This window comes from Salminus brasiliensis, chromosome 14, assembly GCF_030463535.1.
Source record: "Salminus brasiliensis chromosome 14, fSalBra1.hap2, whole genome shotgun sequence".
Taxonomy (NCBI): domain Eukaryota; kingdom Metazoa; phylum Chordata; class Actinopteri; order Characiformes; family Bryconidae; genus Salminus; species Salminus brasiliensis.
In genome coordinates, this window is record NC_132891.1 from 34,218,740 (window position 1) to 34,236,844 (window position 18,105).

At 44.2% G+C, this 18,105-nt stretch overlaps 1 protein-coding gene across 4 annotated transcripts in view; it reads right to left on the minus strand.

Annotated features, from left to right (window-relative positions):
* The window catches only part of dlgap4a (discs, large (Drosophila) homolog-associated protein 4a), a 131,703-nt gene that overhangs the window by 11,005 nt on the left and 102,593 nt on the right, over nucleotides 1-18,105 (minus strand). For all 4 annotated transcript variants that reach the window (XM_072696911.1, XM_072696910.1, XM_072696908.1 and 1 more), the window contains exons 7-8: nucleotides 14,089-14,296; nucleotides 779-1,206 (exon numbers count right to left, since the gene is read on the minus strand). In XM_072696911.1, the coding sequence (XP_072553012.1) occupies nucleotides 779-1,206; nucleotides 14,089-14,296 (636 nt within the window). The remainder of the gene's footprint in view (nucleotides 1-778; nucleotides 1,207-14,088; nucleotides 14,297-18,105) is intronic.

Here is an 18,105-nt window from a genome sequence, read left to right on the forward strand (position 1 = left end):
AATGAGCTATGGCTTTACAGTCATGTGAAAAAGTTTGGACACCCCATGGAAACCTCTTCATCAGCTGCAGATTAGAGAGGATTCTGGAGGAGTCCGTCTAATTTAAACCTCAGACCTTTAGGGAGTGATGAAGAAGATGAGGATCACCATGGCCACACCCACAGAGCTCTCTGAGGCCTTCAAATATGCTTCCTTCTGAAATCAAGGGTATTAAAAAGATTCTGACTAGATTTTGAAGGAGCATTGCTGTGAGGACTTGATTGCATTCAGCAAGAAGAGTGTTAGGGAGGTGAGGATGTATTGGATGGAGCCCCAACTCAGAAGCTCCTCCACTGCTCAATGCTGGGGGGCTGTATACCCCTCTAACCCACGCCTGGCACTAGGTGGTATGATGCCATTAGGTTCACCTATGTTGATCTGCTCCAGAGAGTCCTATTCTATTGGCAGTACTTCTTCTCTACAAGGACTAGACAAGCTGTGTGTGTGGGCATTTGCACATGCAAATGTCCACAAACATTTGGCCACTCAGAGGAGGTAGAAAACAGCTGTTCCACCGATTGAAAAAAAGGGTCCCAGTGGAGAACATTTAACAAACCACTGCCAACAGAGCCAGGTCAGGACGTCCCAAACAGGTCCAGCCCAAGAACACAGCAGATCACAGGGTGAAAAAAAGGTAAGACTAAAGTCCGCCAGAGAACCCTTAGACTAAGACCTGGACTACTTCACCAATCAGAATCAGTAAAGCTCTAACAGGTGCCTACTGTTGATCTGCACCCACCTGGATGCCGATAGAGGAGAGTTTCCTCTTGGGCAGAGCTTGGGGCTCGTCCGGTGTGAGAGTGATGCTTACAGTTTTGGCCACTGGGAACGGGAGAGAGGTCAGAGGAGGGGGGCTGCTGACCCTGGCGCTGGGCAGGGGCACAGGGGGCTCCCGAGGGGCTGGAACTGGAACTTGAACTGGAACTTGAACCGGAACCTGAGGGAGCAGGGGCGGCCGCTTAGCTCCCTTGGCCAGACTCCCCGTCCTGGAGCTGGTGACGCTGTCCGAGGAGTTGCTGCGTCCCGACTGGCTGTTGGCCTCGCTGCGCTGGTCCTGGCTGTCCAGGTAAGTGTCCTGGGCCGACTCGGTGCTGCTCTGAATGGTCACGGCGATGAGGGGCTTGGAGGCGGAGCGTGGAGGAACCGGGGGCGGAGTCTTCTTATAGGCTGGAGAAACAAGGGGAAAAAATAAAAATAAAAATACAGCTGGGGTTATGATGCTGGCGAGATGATAGCTGATGTTGGCTAGATGTTAACTGCACTAGCTCGTTTTTGCTAGACGCTTACTGCTCTAGTTAATGCTAATTAGACGTTGAAAGGGCTCTAGCTGAGGCTGGCTAGAGGTCGATGGCTCTAGCTGAGGTTCGCTAGATGTTAGCTAGAGTTAAAACAGCTGTAGCTGATGGCAGCCAGAAGTTAACGGCTCTAGCTGAAGCCCTGAAAATCTATTTCTCTGACAAACTAACTCGTTGGCACATCGTCCGCTAAGGAGAAAAGACCATATGTGGACAAGGCCTTCAGCACTTGCTTAGCAGTACTGGTTAGCTTTTTAGCCTCTGCTTACAGTTCTTACGGTTACTTGAATATCGAAACCTTTTAAACGCTGATGTTTAAAAATAAATGAAAAAAAAAGAAAAAGAAAAAGGAACAGCCACCAGATTAGCATTATGCTAACAGAGGGCTACGGACTTCCACTTGCAGTTAGCCATTCTTCAACACAATAAAGAGGGCTCATCAGCACCTCATCAACAGCATCCGAACAGACACTTCCAGTCTCCAACGTGACCCCATCAGTGTGAGAAACACTGTCTCTCTCTGTCACACACACACACACACACACACACACACACACACACACACACACACACACACACACACACACTGCATAACAGCCACGACAGGCCGAGCTCTGGGACCGAGGCCAACGCTGGAACAAAAGCAGGCATTTAAACCCTCTCTTCCTCCCTCTCCACGTCTCTCTCTGCCTCTGAATAACTCGCATGCCTGGCATAGATGAACGTCATGGGAAAGTGAGTGAGAGCGGCGTGTCGAGCTCGTGGAACGTGGGTAAGACAGCCGCCGAACGCTCCCCTCAGAAACCTCGCTCAGGAACACGGCTAATAGCGGTTCTGAATGGAGCATTAACCCGGCGAGTGGGATCTGCAGCTCGTTCTTGACAAATCCACTTGATCTGATTCTGTCAGCACTGAGACAATAGAAACGGGTCACGGGCAGAACTAACGCAGCTATGACACAACAGCCCGGTGAGCCGATCCGATAGCGGCTAACGCTTCTGTAGCAAGAAGCTGTGGAGATCAGGAAGAGGTCAGCAACCTCTTCGTTTATCTGCAAACCCAAGTGTTATAGCCATGCTTTGCGAGCAATGCCTCACCATACGCCATATGCCCAAATGTTTGTGGACACCCCTTTTCTAATGAACTCATTTAGCGCCACTCATACACACACAGCGGATAGCTGATGTTGGCTAGATGTTTAAACTGCTCTAGCTGATGTTCGCTAGATGTTAAACTGCGCTAGAGACGTTCTCCAGATGTCAACAGCTCTAGCTGACGTTAGCCGGAAGTTAACAGCTGTAGCTGATGTTGGCTAGAGGTTAACTGCTCAAGCTCATTTTAGCTAGACATTTACTGCTCTATTTATGTTAATTAGACGTTAAAATGGCTCTAGCTGATGCTAGCCAGAGGTCGACAGCTCTGGCTGATGTTCACATGCGATGGTGGTAGTAAGTAGCACAGTAATTGGAGGGTGAAAATGAAATCTAGCATTTGGACCAGCTGTTTTTAAGACGACGATCATCAGCACACATTCAACCAGGTGTGTCCAAACTTTTGACTGGTGCCGTATATAGCAACAACATTCCTCCCCCCCCGATATCGCTCAGCCCTATGTAACAGGGAGGAGTACAGTTTCACTTGCTGCTGTAGTCCGAAAGCACTTTTGCCTCGCGACCCGTGTGTCTTGAGTCCTTTGTGAAACAAGCTGATAGGTTCCAGGCCCTCGTGCACGACCCCGCCCGACCTCACGCCTGCCCGCGGAGCCGCCATGTTGGATTTCAAAGCACGTCGTGTTAAACCAACGAGCCTCTTGGGGAAGCAGAGTAAAGACCTTTGCTTACCACCACCAACCGGATTTACACTGAGAGTACATCCCTCAGCCCAGTATAGTGAGGATCAGAACTCAGCAGAACTAGCAACTCACACTGGGGATTGGTCTATTTTTATTGACATCACTCTCTGGGGTTGGAAATGTTCAAATTGAGTTCAAATGTTCAAGTTTGGACACAGGACATTAAAATGGTACTGAATTTGAGCATTTCTGGCACCTCTGACTTTGCTGTGGCGGATAATCAAGCTGTGCTGTGCTTCAGATTACGGTGGCGACTGTAATCAAATCATTTATTGTGTCCTTGGAGGCTTTTACGTTTGTTATGTATGTAAACATTCACAAGCCCACATTACGCACTGCCGACACACCACCTGGGGGTTAATAACGTCCGTCTCCATCCGTCCAGGTGAAACCGTTGCCAATGCTGCCATCAGCTCTACGGGACAGACATAGAACAGGTAGAGCCGGTAAGGCGGAGATTTCCCATGACGGGAAGGAAACGAGTCATCTGATAAAGCCTGGCGTGGAGCGAGCGGCCAGGCTGACGCACAGCATTCAAATTCATATGCAAAGTCACAGTCTCCAGTCCCCTCCACTTTCACTTCTCTGGGAATTCAAAGATTTTAATTAAAAACTCATTTACGCCGGTAAGTCTCGGGGTGTCTCTGCGCTAATTAAATGTGGCTTCCCTGAAGAAATGAGAGCGAGCTCTGTGCTTCGCAACACTTACTTCAATGTTTCAGAACATCAGGCCTTGCTTATGGTGGTGGGGATGGTGGTGGGGGCAGAACAAGGTCTATGGACACGTTCGTAGGTGCAGGGAAGCGTTCCCAGTTCGTCAGCTGAACCTACGAGGGTCTCCGGACACAGTTTGGATGATCGAATAGGCCTTATAGTACAGGACAGCAGTTCCACAGGTCCACTGTAACTGTGTGTGCATGTGCATCAGAGAGAGAGAGGGCGAGAGACAGAGACAGAGAAATAGAGAGCGAGCGAGAAGCAGTGTGGCTGCTCCCCAGGGGAGGTTCAACGGCAGATTATCAGCATTACTGTGACTTGCTGAGCCCAGAAGGCCACATGCCAAAACAGCCGTGTCCAGCAGGGAGAGAGAGTGCAGATCCCGGTCAGTTCAGGACCTGCCAAGGAGAGGGGAGTTAGGGAGAGGACGATGACGACTCTGAGGGAGAAAATAGGAATCTCTCCTATCTGGATCCTATGAGGGCAGCAACGGTGTTGTTGATTAGCAAACAGATCTACGATGGATGAAGGTGCTCTATAGCCCTTACGTGAAGCCCTGAAGGAACTGTAGGGGGCGATAATCTCTTAACTAGGGGGTGGAGGGGGGGTCTCTCTTAGAAGTGTAATACAGCATTCATCTCACCAAAATAAACCACGGTTGATGATCCTAGCAGGACAGCAACGCTTCGTGTGGCTAATTACTGAAAAGGTCTAAGACGCATGGAAGCTTGCAATACACCACCGGAACTGTAGGGGGCGATACAACTTATACAGTCTATATTAACAGGAATTTCTCTCAGGATCTTCATCAGAATAATAAAAAAACATCCCTCTGGACCCCACGTGAATTTCCATGAGAAGCTTAGGTTCAGGGCAGTGCTGGTGTGTTAGCATCATGCCTTGTGACAGATCGCAGTAAACTGTAGAGGGGGATATAGCTAATGTTATCTATATTGACAAAAAAACAAACAAACAAACAAACATTTCGTTAAAAAACAGAAGCTACAAAGCTCCCAAAGGAGCTGTTGGCTCTATGGTCAGGAGGTTGCAAGTTTCATCCCTGGTGATGCCCCAGCCATCCACAGTCAGGGGCTTCACAGCTCTCAGGATGGGTAGGAAGCGCCTCCCACTCCCCAAACACCCTCTAAAACACACCTGCTGGTTAAATGTTCTCCTCAAAGTATGTTAAGCTCCAATGACTGGCTGTTGGCGACACTTCCAGAAGATGCGGCGGTGCTTCGTAGCTAGAAGACCCCCGAAACACACCTAAACCTCAGAGCCAGAGTCAGGCGTTGAGCTTCAGGTGATGGTAGCTACTGTAATCCAACGCTACCCTGTGCGCTCAGCTACCTTTACTTCGCCCCAAAGCCTTAAAACTTGGTAACCCTCCCCACGATCATCTCCAAAATATTGACAGGACTCATCCCTCTGCTACCAGCAGCGCGACCAGAAGGTCCTTGATCTGCAACGTCACCTCTGGGCACCCCTGGTCAAGCTGCATGGGGTCATTTCCATCATGATACACAGCTGCATTCATGTTTTTGGGACCACCTCTACTGATAGGATACCACAGTCCAGGGGAAGGTCTACAACCTTTAAGAGCCACAGAGGCGAGGACTGACCGACTGACCTGAAGTGAGGCAACACACACACACACACACACACACACACACACACACACACACACACACACACACACACACACACACACACCACAATCCTCTCATCTCACCCAGACGTGTAATCTCCAGTCGGACACGTTTCTGAAATTGACCGAAGATCTTGCTAAAACCAGCGTGGCAGATGTTCACCATCATGAAACACGATTTACTGCATGTGAAGCGATCTTAACCCAAAAGCCTACAGGATGGTCATCGCCGAGCACCAACGAACACAAGGACAAAACTGGGTCCACTACTGGGGTCATTTCTGCAGTATCTGATCAACCTGATCAGTGTTTTTCACATTTCAGCATCTCCACACTGCCAAACGTATACGTTCCTTCAACTGGAAACTGCGGAGGAACCTCTGAAGGTGCTTTGAGGAACCTTTAAGGAACCTAAGGTCTTCTACTAACCTTGTCTTGAAGGTTCCTCCACAGTTTCCCAGTCACTCAGACCAGGAATCGAACCCCATGGTGTGGTAGCTTACTGGCAGGTAGTCGTCGTCGTCCCCCCCCCCCCCCCGTGGGACTAATACAGGTTTGACTTCTCTTAAATTAAATTTCGGCAAGTTTTCCCCTTCCTATCAATCCTGTTACCCTGATTACGGGTCAGCTGGTGGATGTTCGGCATGTCACGCATAGCCAATTCAGCAACAGGGCGTCTGCTGCATAACTGGGTTAGGAAAGTGAAGGAGGCGGGCAGCTGCTGGAGGAAATAGTTCGCTGGTTAATGAATAAATAAAACCCAGAGGAGGTTTTCTTCAGGCTGGACTTTATAAGAACCCGGGGATCATTAACGTCACCAAGCAGGTCTAAAGCGCACAGCTGGCGTCAGCACTGACGTCTCGTACCTGTGGAACTACATTACTGGGTGATTCTTCGATTAGGGATCTTTTCTGCCAGCTTTGATTTCTGAAAAATGAAGTTAGCCGTAATTCTGTTATTATTTAATAACAACCAAGACTACTCGCCTACTAGAGGCACAGCGCAGAAATCCAGGTTGAGCCAAAGGCTTCACTTACTTTTCCCTTCCTTTCCTTTACTTCTTGGCTGTATTCTCCGGAGCTTACGGCCGAACTGACGGAAAAAAGGGAAAATGAGCTTTTAGAAAGTTTAGAAGTTAGGGAGTAAGCGCTGCGTACCCGGCTTCGACACACCAGCCCGCAGACGCCAGCGACGGCCAGCACCGCAGCGAAGCGATGTAGGAAGAGAGAGAGAGCGGCATCTACCCACCCTGGAGGGAGCAGGCCGATCGTGCTCCCTCTGGGCCTCGGCTGCCGATGGCTAGCAGCGTGACCGGGATTCGAACCAGCGATCCTCTGATCGTAGTGACCGCGCCTTAGTACGCCCAGAGAGTTTCAATTCTTAAAATATAAATATTTATATAAATAAATAAAAAGACTGACAGTGAAAGTGAAAATGTCATTACCAGCCCAACAAGTTGTGTTGGTAATGAAGGCTAAATAAATAAATAAATAATAATAATAATAATAATAAAAGAGAGCCTCTAGGTGATGGGCTTTTTAACATTATTTAACAGTTAATACAATACGCACATTAATACACATCAATAACGTGAACATTATTATTATTATATATATTTTTAACAGTAATGATGCTGAAAATTGTCCCCCGTCTTTGACTGTGACCCTTAACGTATCTCTATTTCCGCTGTGAAATAGAGAGATAGAGTGCTCGAACCGTGAACTGGAGTTTGAGCCTGACTCCAACAACACCCCCACAAATTCAAGTCAACAGTGTAGTGACCTGAACGCGGACCACAATGCATTGCGTGGCTCTCTGTTACTAAGCAACAGACATCTGGACCAAAAGGACCCGATGACGTTCGCTCATTTAAGCAAGTGATAGTTACAAGCAACCGCATGCTGTGATTCTCACAGCAATTTTCCCCACGTAGTTCGTTAATGTGAGGTTTGTGTTTCTAAGCAACAGGCCGGTCATCGGTAACTGCAGGAGGAGCTCAATGCTTTATTAAAATCTTTATTAATATTCGTTTAAATTGTGTGATATGTTACCTTTAAAAAATTACAATAAATAAAAACTTTTTTTTTTTACAGAAATCTTTTGCATGTTGGGGACGGTACTATATTGTGCAAAATAAAATAAAAAAATTAATAGACATAAAACATGTAAATAAATACATAATAACCAGCTTTTAAATTAAAAAAAATAAATAAATAAATGTATCACTTTTTTTTATTGGGTCAAGACTGACAGCATGAGTTGAGGCCAAAGTCAAATTAGCAAAGTTTTAAATTAAAATATAGATGTTTATAAAAAACGATAATTTGGGTGGTGCACTAAATATTTAATAGAATATGCAGGACTTTTATTTTGTAATAATGTATTTCGTAAAAATTGCGCGATTTGCAGAACAACCTACCTAGGTCAGATTAATTAAAAATAATTAAAAATTAAGTTTTACCACGAAAGTTAATTTTTTTCACAATTAAGACTTGGATTATTAATAAATTTGATGTGTAATTTATATTTAAAGTTAAATGGAGCGGGTTTTGGTAGGACGGGGAACTTTAACACTTTTATTAGCTCGTTATTGAAGCTTTAAGGTGGGTGAATGTTAATATTAGGGCTGAAGAAGGGGGTAGATGTTTAATTTGTGGGGCAGAATGGTGGGCAGGGCTGGAAAACGCTGCTTAAGCTAACTGATCTACAAAAGGTGGCAAATCCGGGTGCAGAATGTAGGAATCCAGTCCGGGATTTCGTTCCAACTGCCTGGGCGGCTCTGCTGCAGCGGAGCTGCAGCAGAGCCGCCCAGGCAGTTGGAACGAAATCCCGGACTGGATTTTCAATTTCCGCTGAAATACATGGATAAACATACACCGTGCTTGTTAGCTGCCAGCATTACAGCTAAATAGAGTGTCCGTACATGAACAGACGTAATGGGGGTCCCCTGTCCAGCAGAGTTGGGAGGGATTCCCTTGTTTGAACACCTCTGATTCCCGGAGCTCCGTGTCCAGCTAACCTTGCAGCCGATGCAGGCGGGCTAGCTAACTTGTTAGCGGAACACAAAACCCACCGCCTGTCTGCCACGTTGAGGAAAGCCGCATTCAGCAATTCGCCCCTTTCCCACATGCCAGCGACCTTCTCCACCTATTACTGCCATCACACCATCTCTCCCTCCCTCACACACACACACTCACACACACTATAAATATACCGACTCTTTAGATTTACCATGAACCGACTCCTCTTCTTACCGCACGATCAGATGGGTCCATCGACTTTCTCCCATCATAAAAACCTCCACCTCCTTAATTTTCCACCTTTCCCGCTGCCGTTATTGTCCCCAAACCCCGCTATCAACTATCCTCCACGTCGCCGGGAGAGAAGGATCACATAATCCGTTTCCAGACACGGGGGAAGCGGGATAAGCGCGTTCGCTTTACGCCTAGTTTCTTTCCGCACCTGTATTCCGGCAACTCCCGCCCTCCTGCGCTACGATTGGCCGGCAGTGTCTCGGTCCCCGCGCTACGATTGGCTGGCACGTCGTACCGCTCAAATCGAGTGAATCATAGTGCGAGAGGGCGTTTTTCCCGCGTTACGGCTCGAGTTCCCACCCGTATGTGGACAAAGTCCGCCCCCAGCGTTACGATTGGTCAGAACAAAACATCTCTCCCATTGGTGCTCCTACTGTTAGAATGGACTACCGGCCAATGATTGACAGGAAGGCGGTGGTTTTCCTGAAAACGGGTGGTGAAAAATCACATGCTAATCACATTCATGGGTATAGAGTAAAACACAGGATTGTATAGTACACAGTTCTATACTGTACTATACTGTACTATCTTATACTATACTGTACTTTATTATATTCTACTATACTATACTACACTATATCATACTACACTGTACTATATCATACTGTACTATACTACATTATACTATACTGTACTATATTAAACTATACTATACGATACTATATCATACTGTACTGTACTAAATTGCACTATATGATACTGTACTATATTATACCATACTATACTACATTATATCATACTACACTGTACTATATCATACTGTACTATACTATACTACATTATACTTACTGTACTAGTATACATACTGTACTTATACTGTACTGTAGTATATTATACTATACAATACTATATTCTACTGTACTGTACTAAATTGTACTATATGATACTGTACTATATTCTACTATACTATACCATACTATATTACATTATACTACGGTACTATCCTTTATTATATTCTACTATACTATACTATATCATACTACACTGTACTATATCATACTACACTGTACTATATCATACTGTACTATACTGTACTATATTATACTATACTGTACTATACGATACTATATTATACTGTACTGTACTAAATTGTACTATATGATACTGTACTATATTTTACTATACTATACCATACTATACTACATTATACTACGGTACTATACTACACTATATCATACTGTACTATATCATACTGTACTATACTGTACTATACTACATTATACTATACTGTACTATACTATATTATATTATACTATACTACACTATATTATACTATACTATATTATACTATACCATACTATATCATACTATACTATACTATATTATACTATACCATACTATACTACATTATACTACGGTACTATACTACACTATATTATACTATACTATATTATACTATACTATACAATTTACTATACTATATTATACACTTTACTATACTCTGCTACTCTGCACTGTCCTGTAGTCTTATATACTGTCCTCTGTCATACTATATTGTATTGTACCATAGTATAATATACAACACAATCTATAATTGTATGACAGTGTCTACTGTACTATGCTATAATATACAGCGCTATGCTATCCTCTATACGCAGTACTATACTATACTATACTGTACTGTCCCGTAGTATCATATACTTTACTACAATTCACTCTTTAGTACTATACTGCACTGCATTATCACATATTATACTATACTATAGTCTGCTTTATTATACTACCATAGTACAACAAATTATACAGCACAACCCATAATATTAAAACAGTGTACACTGTACTATGCTACACTGCACTATACCACACCATATTATACTATACTGTACTTTACTAAACAGCACCATACTATAATACACTACAATACGCAGTGCTTTACTATACTGCACTGTCCCGTAGTAGCATTTACTGTATTACGCTTAACTCTACAGTACTATACTGCACTGTACTATACATCCTGTACTATACTCAGTCATACTCTACTGCACCATAATATAATATACAGCAAAACACATCATAGTATGACAATGTTTATTGTACTACACCATACTGTACTATCCCATAGTATCCCATGCTGTACTCCAGCATGCCATACTATACTATACTGTACCCTACTCTATTATACAGTACAGCGCAGCATAGTATGACAATGTATACTGTACTATACCCTACTGTACTATACTGTACCATCCTATACAATACTACATAAATATTACTAGTGTACCAAACTACACGATACTGTGCTATACTATAATATACTGCACTATGCTATACTCTCCTGCCTGCTCCTGTTTAATACTGTGCTATACTATACTCTACATTACTATACTGTACCATAATATACTATACTGTAGTAATGGTGGCTAGGCTGCATGTGAAACAAACAGACTTCTGGCTTCGGAGTGCCGTAGTTCCTCAGAGGCTATTCTGGGGAACAACAGGCAGTTCCTCAGACTATGAGAAGAGTACACAGATCACAAACACTGGAGAATCTTGTTGTCCACTCTAACCTTGGAGCATCTTTGCCTGGTGGGAACAGAGTGAACTCATCTGCCTGATGTTATTTAATTCTTCTTAAAACCAGCTAGGATGAGGTCTGACTTTGCTGCTAGCTTGCAGCTTTGACACATATTAGCGAAAGAGACACAGAGAGAGAGAGAGAAGAGAGAGAGAGGGAGACAGATTGAGAGTGAGCAGGAGCTCTTTTGGCCCGGTTTGAGAACATTAGCCTTTAAGCTCCAAAAGAGTCCCATCTCAGCTTGTCACTGTCCACTAGAATATAGGTCAGTGTGTGTGTGTGTGGCCTATAAGCAAAAAAAGACTGAGCGAGACACTCACCACAGGGAATTTGACAGAATGGTCAAATATGTACAACTGTACCTGCAGCTGTCTCGTCCTTCTAGGTTCATCTGTATCTGTGGCCTCCTGTTTCAGCACCACTAACATGCTGTCATACAGCTCCGGAAAAAATGCAGGGACCACCCTACATGATCAGATCAGATTTCTCTGGTTTTACTATTTATAGGCTGTGTGTTTAAGGGAAATGAACATTTGTGTTGTATTTCATAAATTAGGATTAGGATTACAGCAGTGCGTAGTGTTTCTTTTGATTCTTCTCAAGCCATCATGTGATGCTGCACAGCAGGAATTAGCTTATTCGGCTTCAAGGCCTCTAAAAACAGACCTTTTTTATATATCAAATAGACAAAAGTATTGGGACACCTGCGCAAGGGCATGAAAAAAGAAAGTTGATCCTGTTTTTGTGTTGTATTTCATAAACCATGGACATTTCCCCTAAATTCCAAATAAAAACATTACTATTTAGAGCATTTATTTATTAGCAGAAATGATAACTGCTTAAAAACAACTGCTCAAATAATGCAAAGAAATGATGTCTTGGCAGGCTCTCCACTGGTCTTTCACATTGCTTTTAAGCGACTTTATGCCATTTATAGTCTGCAAATTCAGGTCACTCAGCTTTATGTGATGAAACGCCTGGAATAAAACAGCTACCGTAAACGTAGAGATGCAAATTTAAGAAGAATATAATGTATAATTTACTATACATACACTAGTATTACACCGGTACTATTCATTTACCACCTGTGTGCAAACAACGTCCACCTAGGCTGTAGCCAGAAATCACACACATCACATACTACAACACACCCACTGGTACAGTACAGTATATATACTATTCTGTCACTCCCCCCCTTTGGCATCAATGGCCCCTAGGAAGTGGAAAGCCACTGAGAAGTGTCTCTCAATGGATTGCAAGATGCTACCACCAAACTTCGCCCACTGTCACGGTCATATCAGAATATTCTGACCGGGTTTGTGGCAGGGTTTGTTGCAAGTATAAATAAGCGAGCACACCAGTCAGCTGTAGCAGAGTGCAGAACCGTCATCAAGGGGAGAAAAGCAAAAATCTGACCGAAAGGGTATGGTAAAAGGGCAAAGGGCGGTAGCATCTTGGAAACCAAGGGAAATTTCATGGGACGTTCCAGAGCCGTTGTACTGAAGGTGTACTGAGAATGGAGCTCTTGCACACTGAGTGCCTCCCAATGGCATAACAGTGATATTCCTGAGGGTAACAATGACCCCAGCGAGTGGTACAGAGCAATTGTCGCACCACTGTGGAGCAGCTAGCCTTTATAATGAACACCTATCTCACCTACGATATCTTGCTATTGTCATCATCCATAGGGGGTTGTCCTAGTCTTTAGACGGTGCAGGACTGTTGTTAAGACCTTAGTAGGCCCACATGAAGGCCTTTCCAATAAACAGAGATTACAGCCAGGGCATCAAACCCTTCATGAGCTTGTTAAGGTCATAAAACAGCGACCTGGTCAATGTGCAAGGGTCACATCTAAGCATTAGTACTGCTAACAATATCTGTAGCCGAAGATAAGCTGCCAGCGGTCAAGATAGTAGTGATAGTAGGACTGTTAATAAGGTTAATATTGAAGGGTCTTTATTCAGTACGCTAACAGAAGAGGCAGAATGCTACACTGCTATCTCAGCTTCATGCTACCACAAGCATGAAGCTGCCCTCATGTACAGTCTATCAGCAATTATAGGCTGGGAATATTTGAGCACATTTGTGCTAATCGTTTAATGAGGCTAATGATCGACAGTGTTGTAACAGGATTACAGCAGTGCGTATTGTTTCTTTGGATTCTCCTCAAGCCATCATGTGATGCTGCACAGCAGGAATTAGCTTGTTCGGCTTTATGGCCTCTAAAACTAGGCCTTTTTTATATTTTAAATGGACAAAAGTATTGGGACACCTGCTCAAGGGCATTAAAAAATTAATTAAAAAAGAAAGCTGATCCTGCTTTTGTTGGAGTAACTGTCTCTACTGTCCAGGGAAGAAGACTTTCTACTAGATTTTGGAGGAGGAGCATCCTAAAACATTCCACAGAGCACAGGTCTCTCACTGCTCCACAGCTCAATGCTGCTGGGGGTGCTTTATACCCCTCTAGCCCACGTCTGGCATTATTAGGCAGCACGGTGCCAATAGGTTCATGATGTTTATCTGCTCCAGAGAGTCCTATTCTATTGGCAGTACTTCTCTACAGGTACTAGACAAACTGTGTGTGTGTGCATTTGCACATCTGTGTCAGCAATGGGTGCAATTTCAAGTAACTGAACTACATTTATTAGAAGGGGTGTCTACAAACATTTGGACATGTAGTGCAGATCCAAAGTGAAAGAGTTACTCACTGTTGGTGTTGGTGGTGGCCGGCGGCGTCGGGGGCTCGTCAGAGGTCAGCGAGGCCGTGTCGTCGTCCTGCGAGCAGCCGGCCTGGATGGCCCGCAGGTAGCTGTGGCTGCGGGAGCGGAAGCAGGTGGGTGTGGGCAGGTCCAGCGCCTCCACAGAGTGCGAGTCCAGCTGCCCGTATGCCGTCGTGCACAGGTAGCCCTGCTCCACCTGGAAGGAGACGCGCAGATTGAGGCGGCCCATCTTGGGCTGGGGCCGGCGGCCGACCAGACGGAGGGGTGCCCTGTATGGAGGCAGTCTGCAGTGGTGCTGCAGAGGTGGGTGGGGCATGGCAGTGTGGATGTGGGTGGGGGGGGTGGGTAGTGGATGGGGTGGATATCTCTAAATAAGATGAATGGAGCGAATTGGGACTGACAGTAGACTACAGAACAACATTGGCATCTACAGTCAGTTTAAGGACAGATGGTGATGAGGACTGGGGTGGATTAATCGGTTAAGGATGATAAGGATATTTATGGATTAACAGATTAATGAGATGAATCGATTATTGATTATGATTTATTAAATATGAATTATTATTCTAAGCTCTGATCTGTCTGTCTATCTTTCTCACAAAGGTGTGTCCCAGAGAAAGGTGGGTTCCCCTTTAGGTCTTGGTTCCTCTCAGTGGTTCCTCCTCCTCTCCTAGAGGTTCTTATTTAGAACCTTGGTTCCTCATGGTCCCTCCTCTCCTGGAGGTTCTCTTTCAAAGCCTTGGGTCCTCTCAGTGGTTCCTCCTCCTCTCAGAGAGGTTCCTATTTAGAGCTCTGTTTCCTCTCTTTTAGAACCTTGGTTTCTCTAAATGGTTCCTCCTCCTCTCCTAGAGATTCTCTTTTAGAGCCTTGGTTCCTTTCAGTGGTTCCTCCTCCTCTCCAAGAGGTTCTCTTTCAGAGCCTTGGTTCCTCTCAGTGGTTCCTCCTCCTCTCCTAGAGGTTTTCTTTCAGAACCTTGGTTCCTCTCAGTGGTTCCTCCTCCTCTCCTGGAGGTTCTCTTTCAGAGCCTTGGTTCCTCTAAATGGTTCCTCCTACTCTCAGAGAGGTTCTATTTCAGAGCCTTGGTTCCTCTCAGTGGTTTCTCCTCCTTTCAGAGAGGTTCTCTTTCAGAGCCCTGGTTTCTCTCAGTGGTTCCTCCTCCTCTCAGAGAGGTTCTCTTTTAGAACCTTGGTTCCTCTCAGTGGATCTTCTCATTCTTTTAGAGAGATTCTCCCTCTGAGTCTCAGTGAATTCCTCACATTGCGATAGTGGCCTTAAACCCACGAATCGGATTAGGTAACGATGAAAGCCTAATCTCAGCAGTTCTGCGTGTTAACAGAACTCAGCACACCTTCACCTCTTCCTGACTCCACCTGCAGGAACAATGTCAGTGCTACTGTTCAAACAGCCCGCGAGCCCGCTGGGAGGACCGCTACAGCAGGCTTTTCGATGTGGGGAGAATGAGAAACCTCTGCTTGTCCCACCAGCAGGCAGCTGTTCCCCCGGCCCTGTGCGAGAGTGGGGGCAGCAATGTTATTTCACCCTGTGTTTACGAAGACGGCCCTGATAATTAAAGGGAAACACAGGAACAAACAGAGGGCAACTGTAGAGAGAAACAGATGGAATCGGTTCAGTAAAACCCAGGAAATCTTCAGCATCAAATCACAAGTCGGTTCACGGAAACCGTGGAAATCAGCGCTCCGAAACGGATTAGCTTTTTTCACCTTTCTCCTGTTGTGTCCCTGAAAATGAGCCTCCACTGTTCAATTCAATTTCACGTTTCTTCATTCAGGTCTAGCGAGGGCAGGTAGACTACCGGCGCGAGAAAAGCAGTCCAGACCAGAGTGGGAGAAAAAAATCCGGATGGGCAGAAAAAACAACAACAAAAAATGCAATAAAAAAAAAAGTCATCCAGGAAAAAGGAGTAGTCCGGATCAGTACAGGGGTCTACTGGAAAATTTAAGTGGTTTGGATCAGAACAGAGAATAAAAACAAGTATTCTGGAAAATGGAAGTTGCCTGGATCGAATACAGTTGAACAATGAAGTAGTAACACAAGAAAAAATGGGTAAATGAAATCATCCGGATAAGTATGTATATATATATATATATATATATATATATATATATATATATATATATATATATATATATATAAATATTATGGATAAAAACTAGTGCAATGGAAAAATGAGTCTGGATTAGTGTGGGAAATATTTAGAATAATATATATATTTAAATACATATATATCAACATATATATGAGAATTTAGTCATCTGAATAGAAACAGGGAATAAAAAGACTGGAAGAAAACTGAAGTTGGATAAGAACAGAGAATAAAAACTAGAACAATGAAAAGTCGTCCGGATCGAAAAAGGGAATATAAACAAGGAAAATGGATAAATTAAGTAATTCGGGTCAGAACAGGGAATAAAAACAAGGAAAATGGACAAATCAAGTCGTCCGGATCAAAACAGGGAATGAAAACATGGGAAATAAAAAAAAAAGGAAGTAATTTGGATCAGAAATATAAACAAGATCAGAGAATATAAACAAGGAAAATGGACAAATGAAGTCGTCCGGATCAGAATAGGAAATAAAAACAAGCAAAATTTAAGTTGTCCGGATCAGAACAGGGAATATAAACAAGGAAAATGGACAAATGAAGTCGTACGTATCAGAATAGGGAATAAAAACAAGAAAAAATTAAGTTGTCCGGATCAGAACAGGGAATAAAAACAAGGAAAATGAAAAAATGAAGTAATTCGGATCAGAACAGGGAATAAAAACAAGGAAAATGGACAAATCAAGTCGTCCGGATCAGAACAGGGAATATAAACTAGAAAAATGAAGTTGTCCGGACCAAAATACAATGGAAAAATGAGCCCGAAATTGTATGGAAAGTACAAAAAGTCTTCAGGCATCCGCACAGGAAAAATGAAGTCGTCCAAGGAATAAAAACACAAGACCAGAGTGGAGAGAAATCTCAATTCAGTGAATCTTCACAGTCGTCCCAGTCCGGAAGCCATGTCAAGGAATTAAAAACAAAATCCCCAGCAGCTTCTTCTATCCTTCAGAACCATCGCCTTTACATGGAAATGCAAGTGTAAATTTCCTTGTCACCAGAAATCCATTTTCCGCAGATATTTGTCCATGCGGGACATTGTGTACTTTTGGAAAAACTGCAGACGGGCTCAGCGGTGGAGGCGAATCAGGGGATTAACGTGACTTCTGTCTCCCCAAAGCTACACTGGAAAAAATAAAAACAACCTCCGTCTCCTCTGTGTTCTCCTCCAGCTTAGGGACGTCTTACATACTGTATATGCATGCGCCTCGGCAATCCTAATCCGGAACATTCTGTCCCTGTGGCCTCATAAACACTCCAAAATACCCCAGTAGCATTTCAGCAGTGCTCTCATTTTTCAGGGGTTATTGCGGTCGACCCTTGCGACCCTGAGGCGATGACTGCATCGTGCTGATGGGACCGGACGCAGAGGGCGGCATCAGAGGGATGGGTGGATATTGACGGTTTATGCTGCCTATGATGCTAATGGAAACTATTTTTTTTCAGTTGCAACTCTAAAATTTGGGGGTACCGCAAACCCCTCAGCACCCCCCCCCCTTCCATGCCCTGGCCTGTTTCCTTAGCTTTACACTGGAGCAATGAGTTAATGTAACTAACATAGCTCATTAATATATTATTTTAGATCCAGAAAGTAAAGAATCCATTAATTTGTTACATTTTTTTCTTTATCTCCTCAATTTGGTGCTGCCAATTAACCCACCCGCATGAACCCCCTAGCACTAGCAATGCTCCCGACACTAGGAGGGTAAGGACTTAACCCATGTTAATCTGCCAGCACCTCAGACGCCTGTGCCGGCCAACATCGCTTTTAGAGTGATGCCGGGAGAGAGCACCATCTACCCACCCGAGGGTAGAGATCACGGCCAGTTGTGCATGGCTCTGGATGTAAATTCCAAAAACGACAATTTTTAACATAATTATCG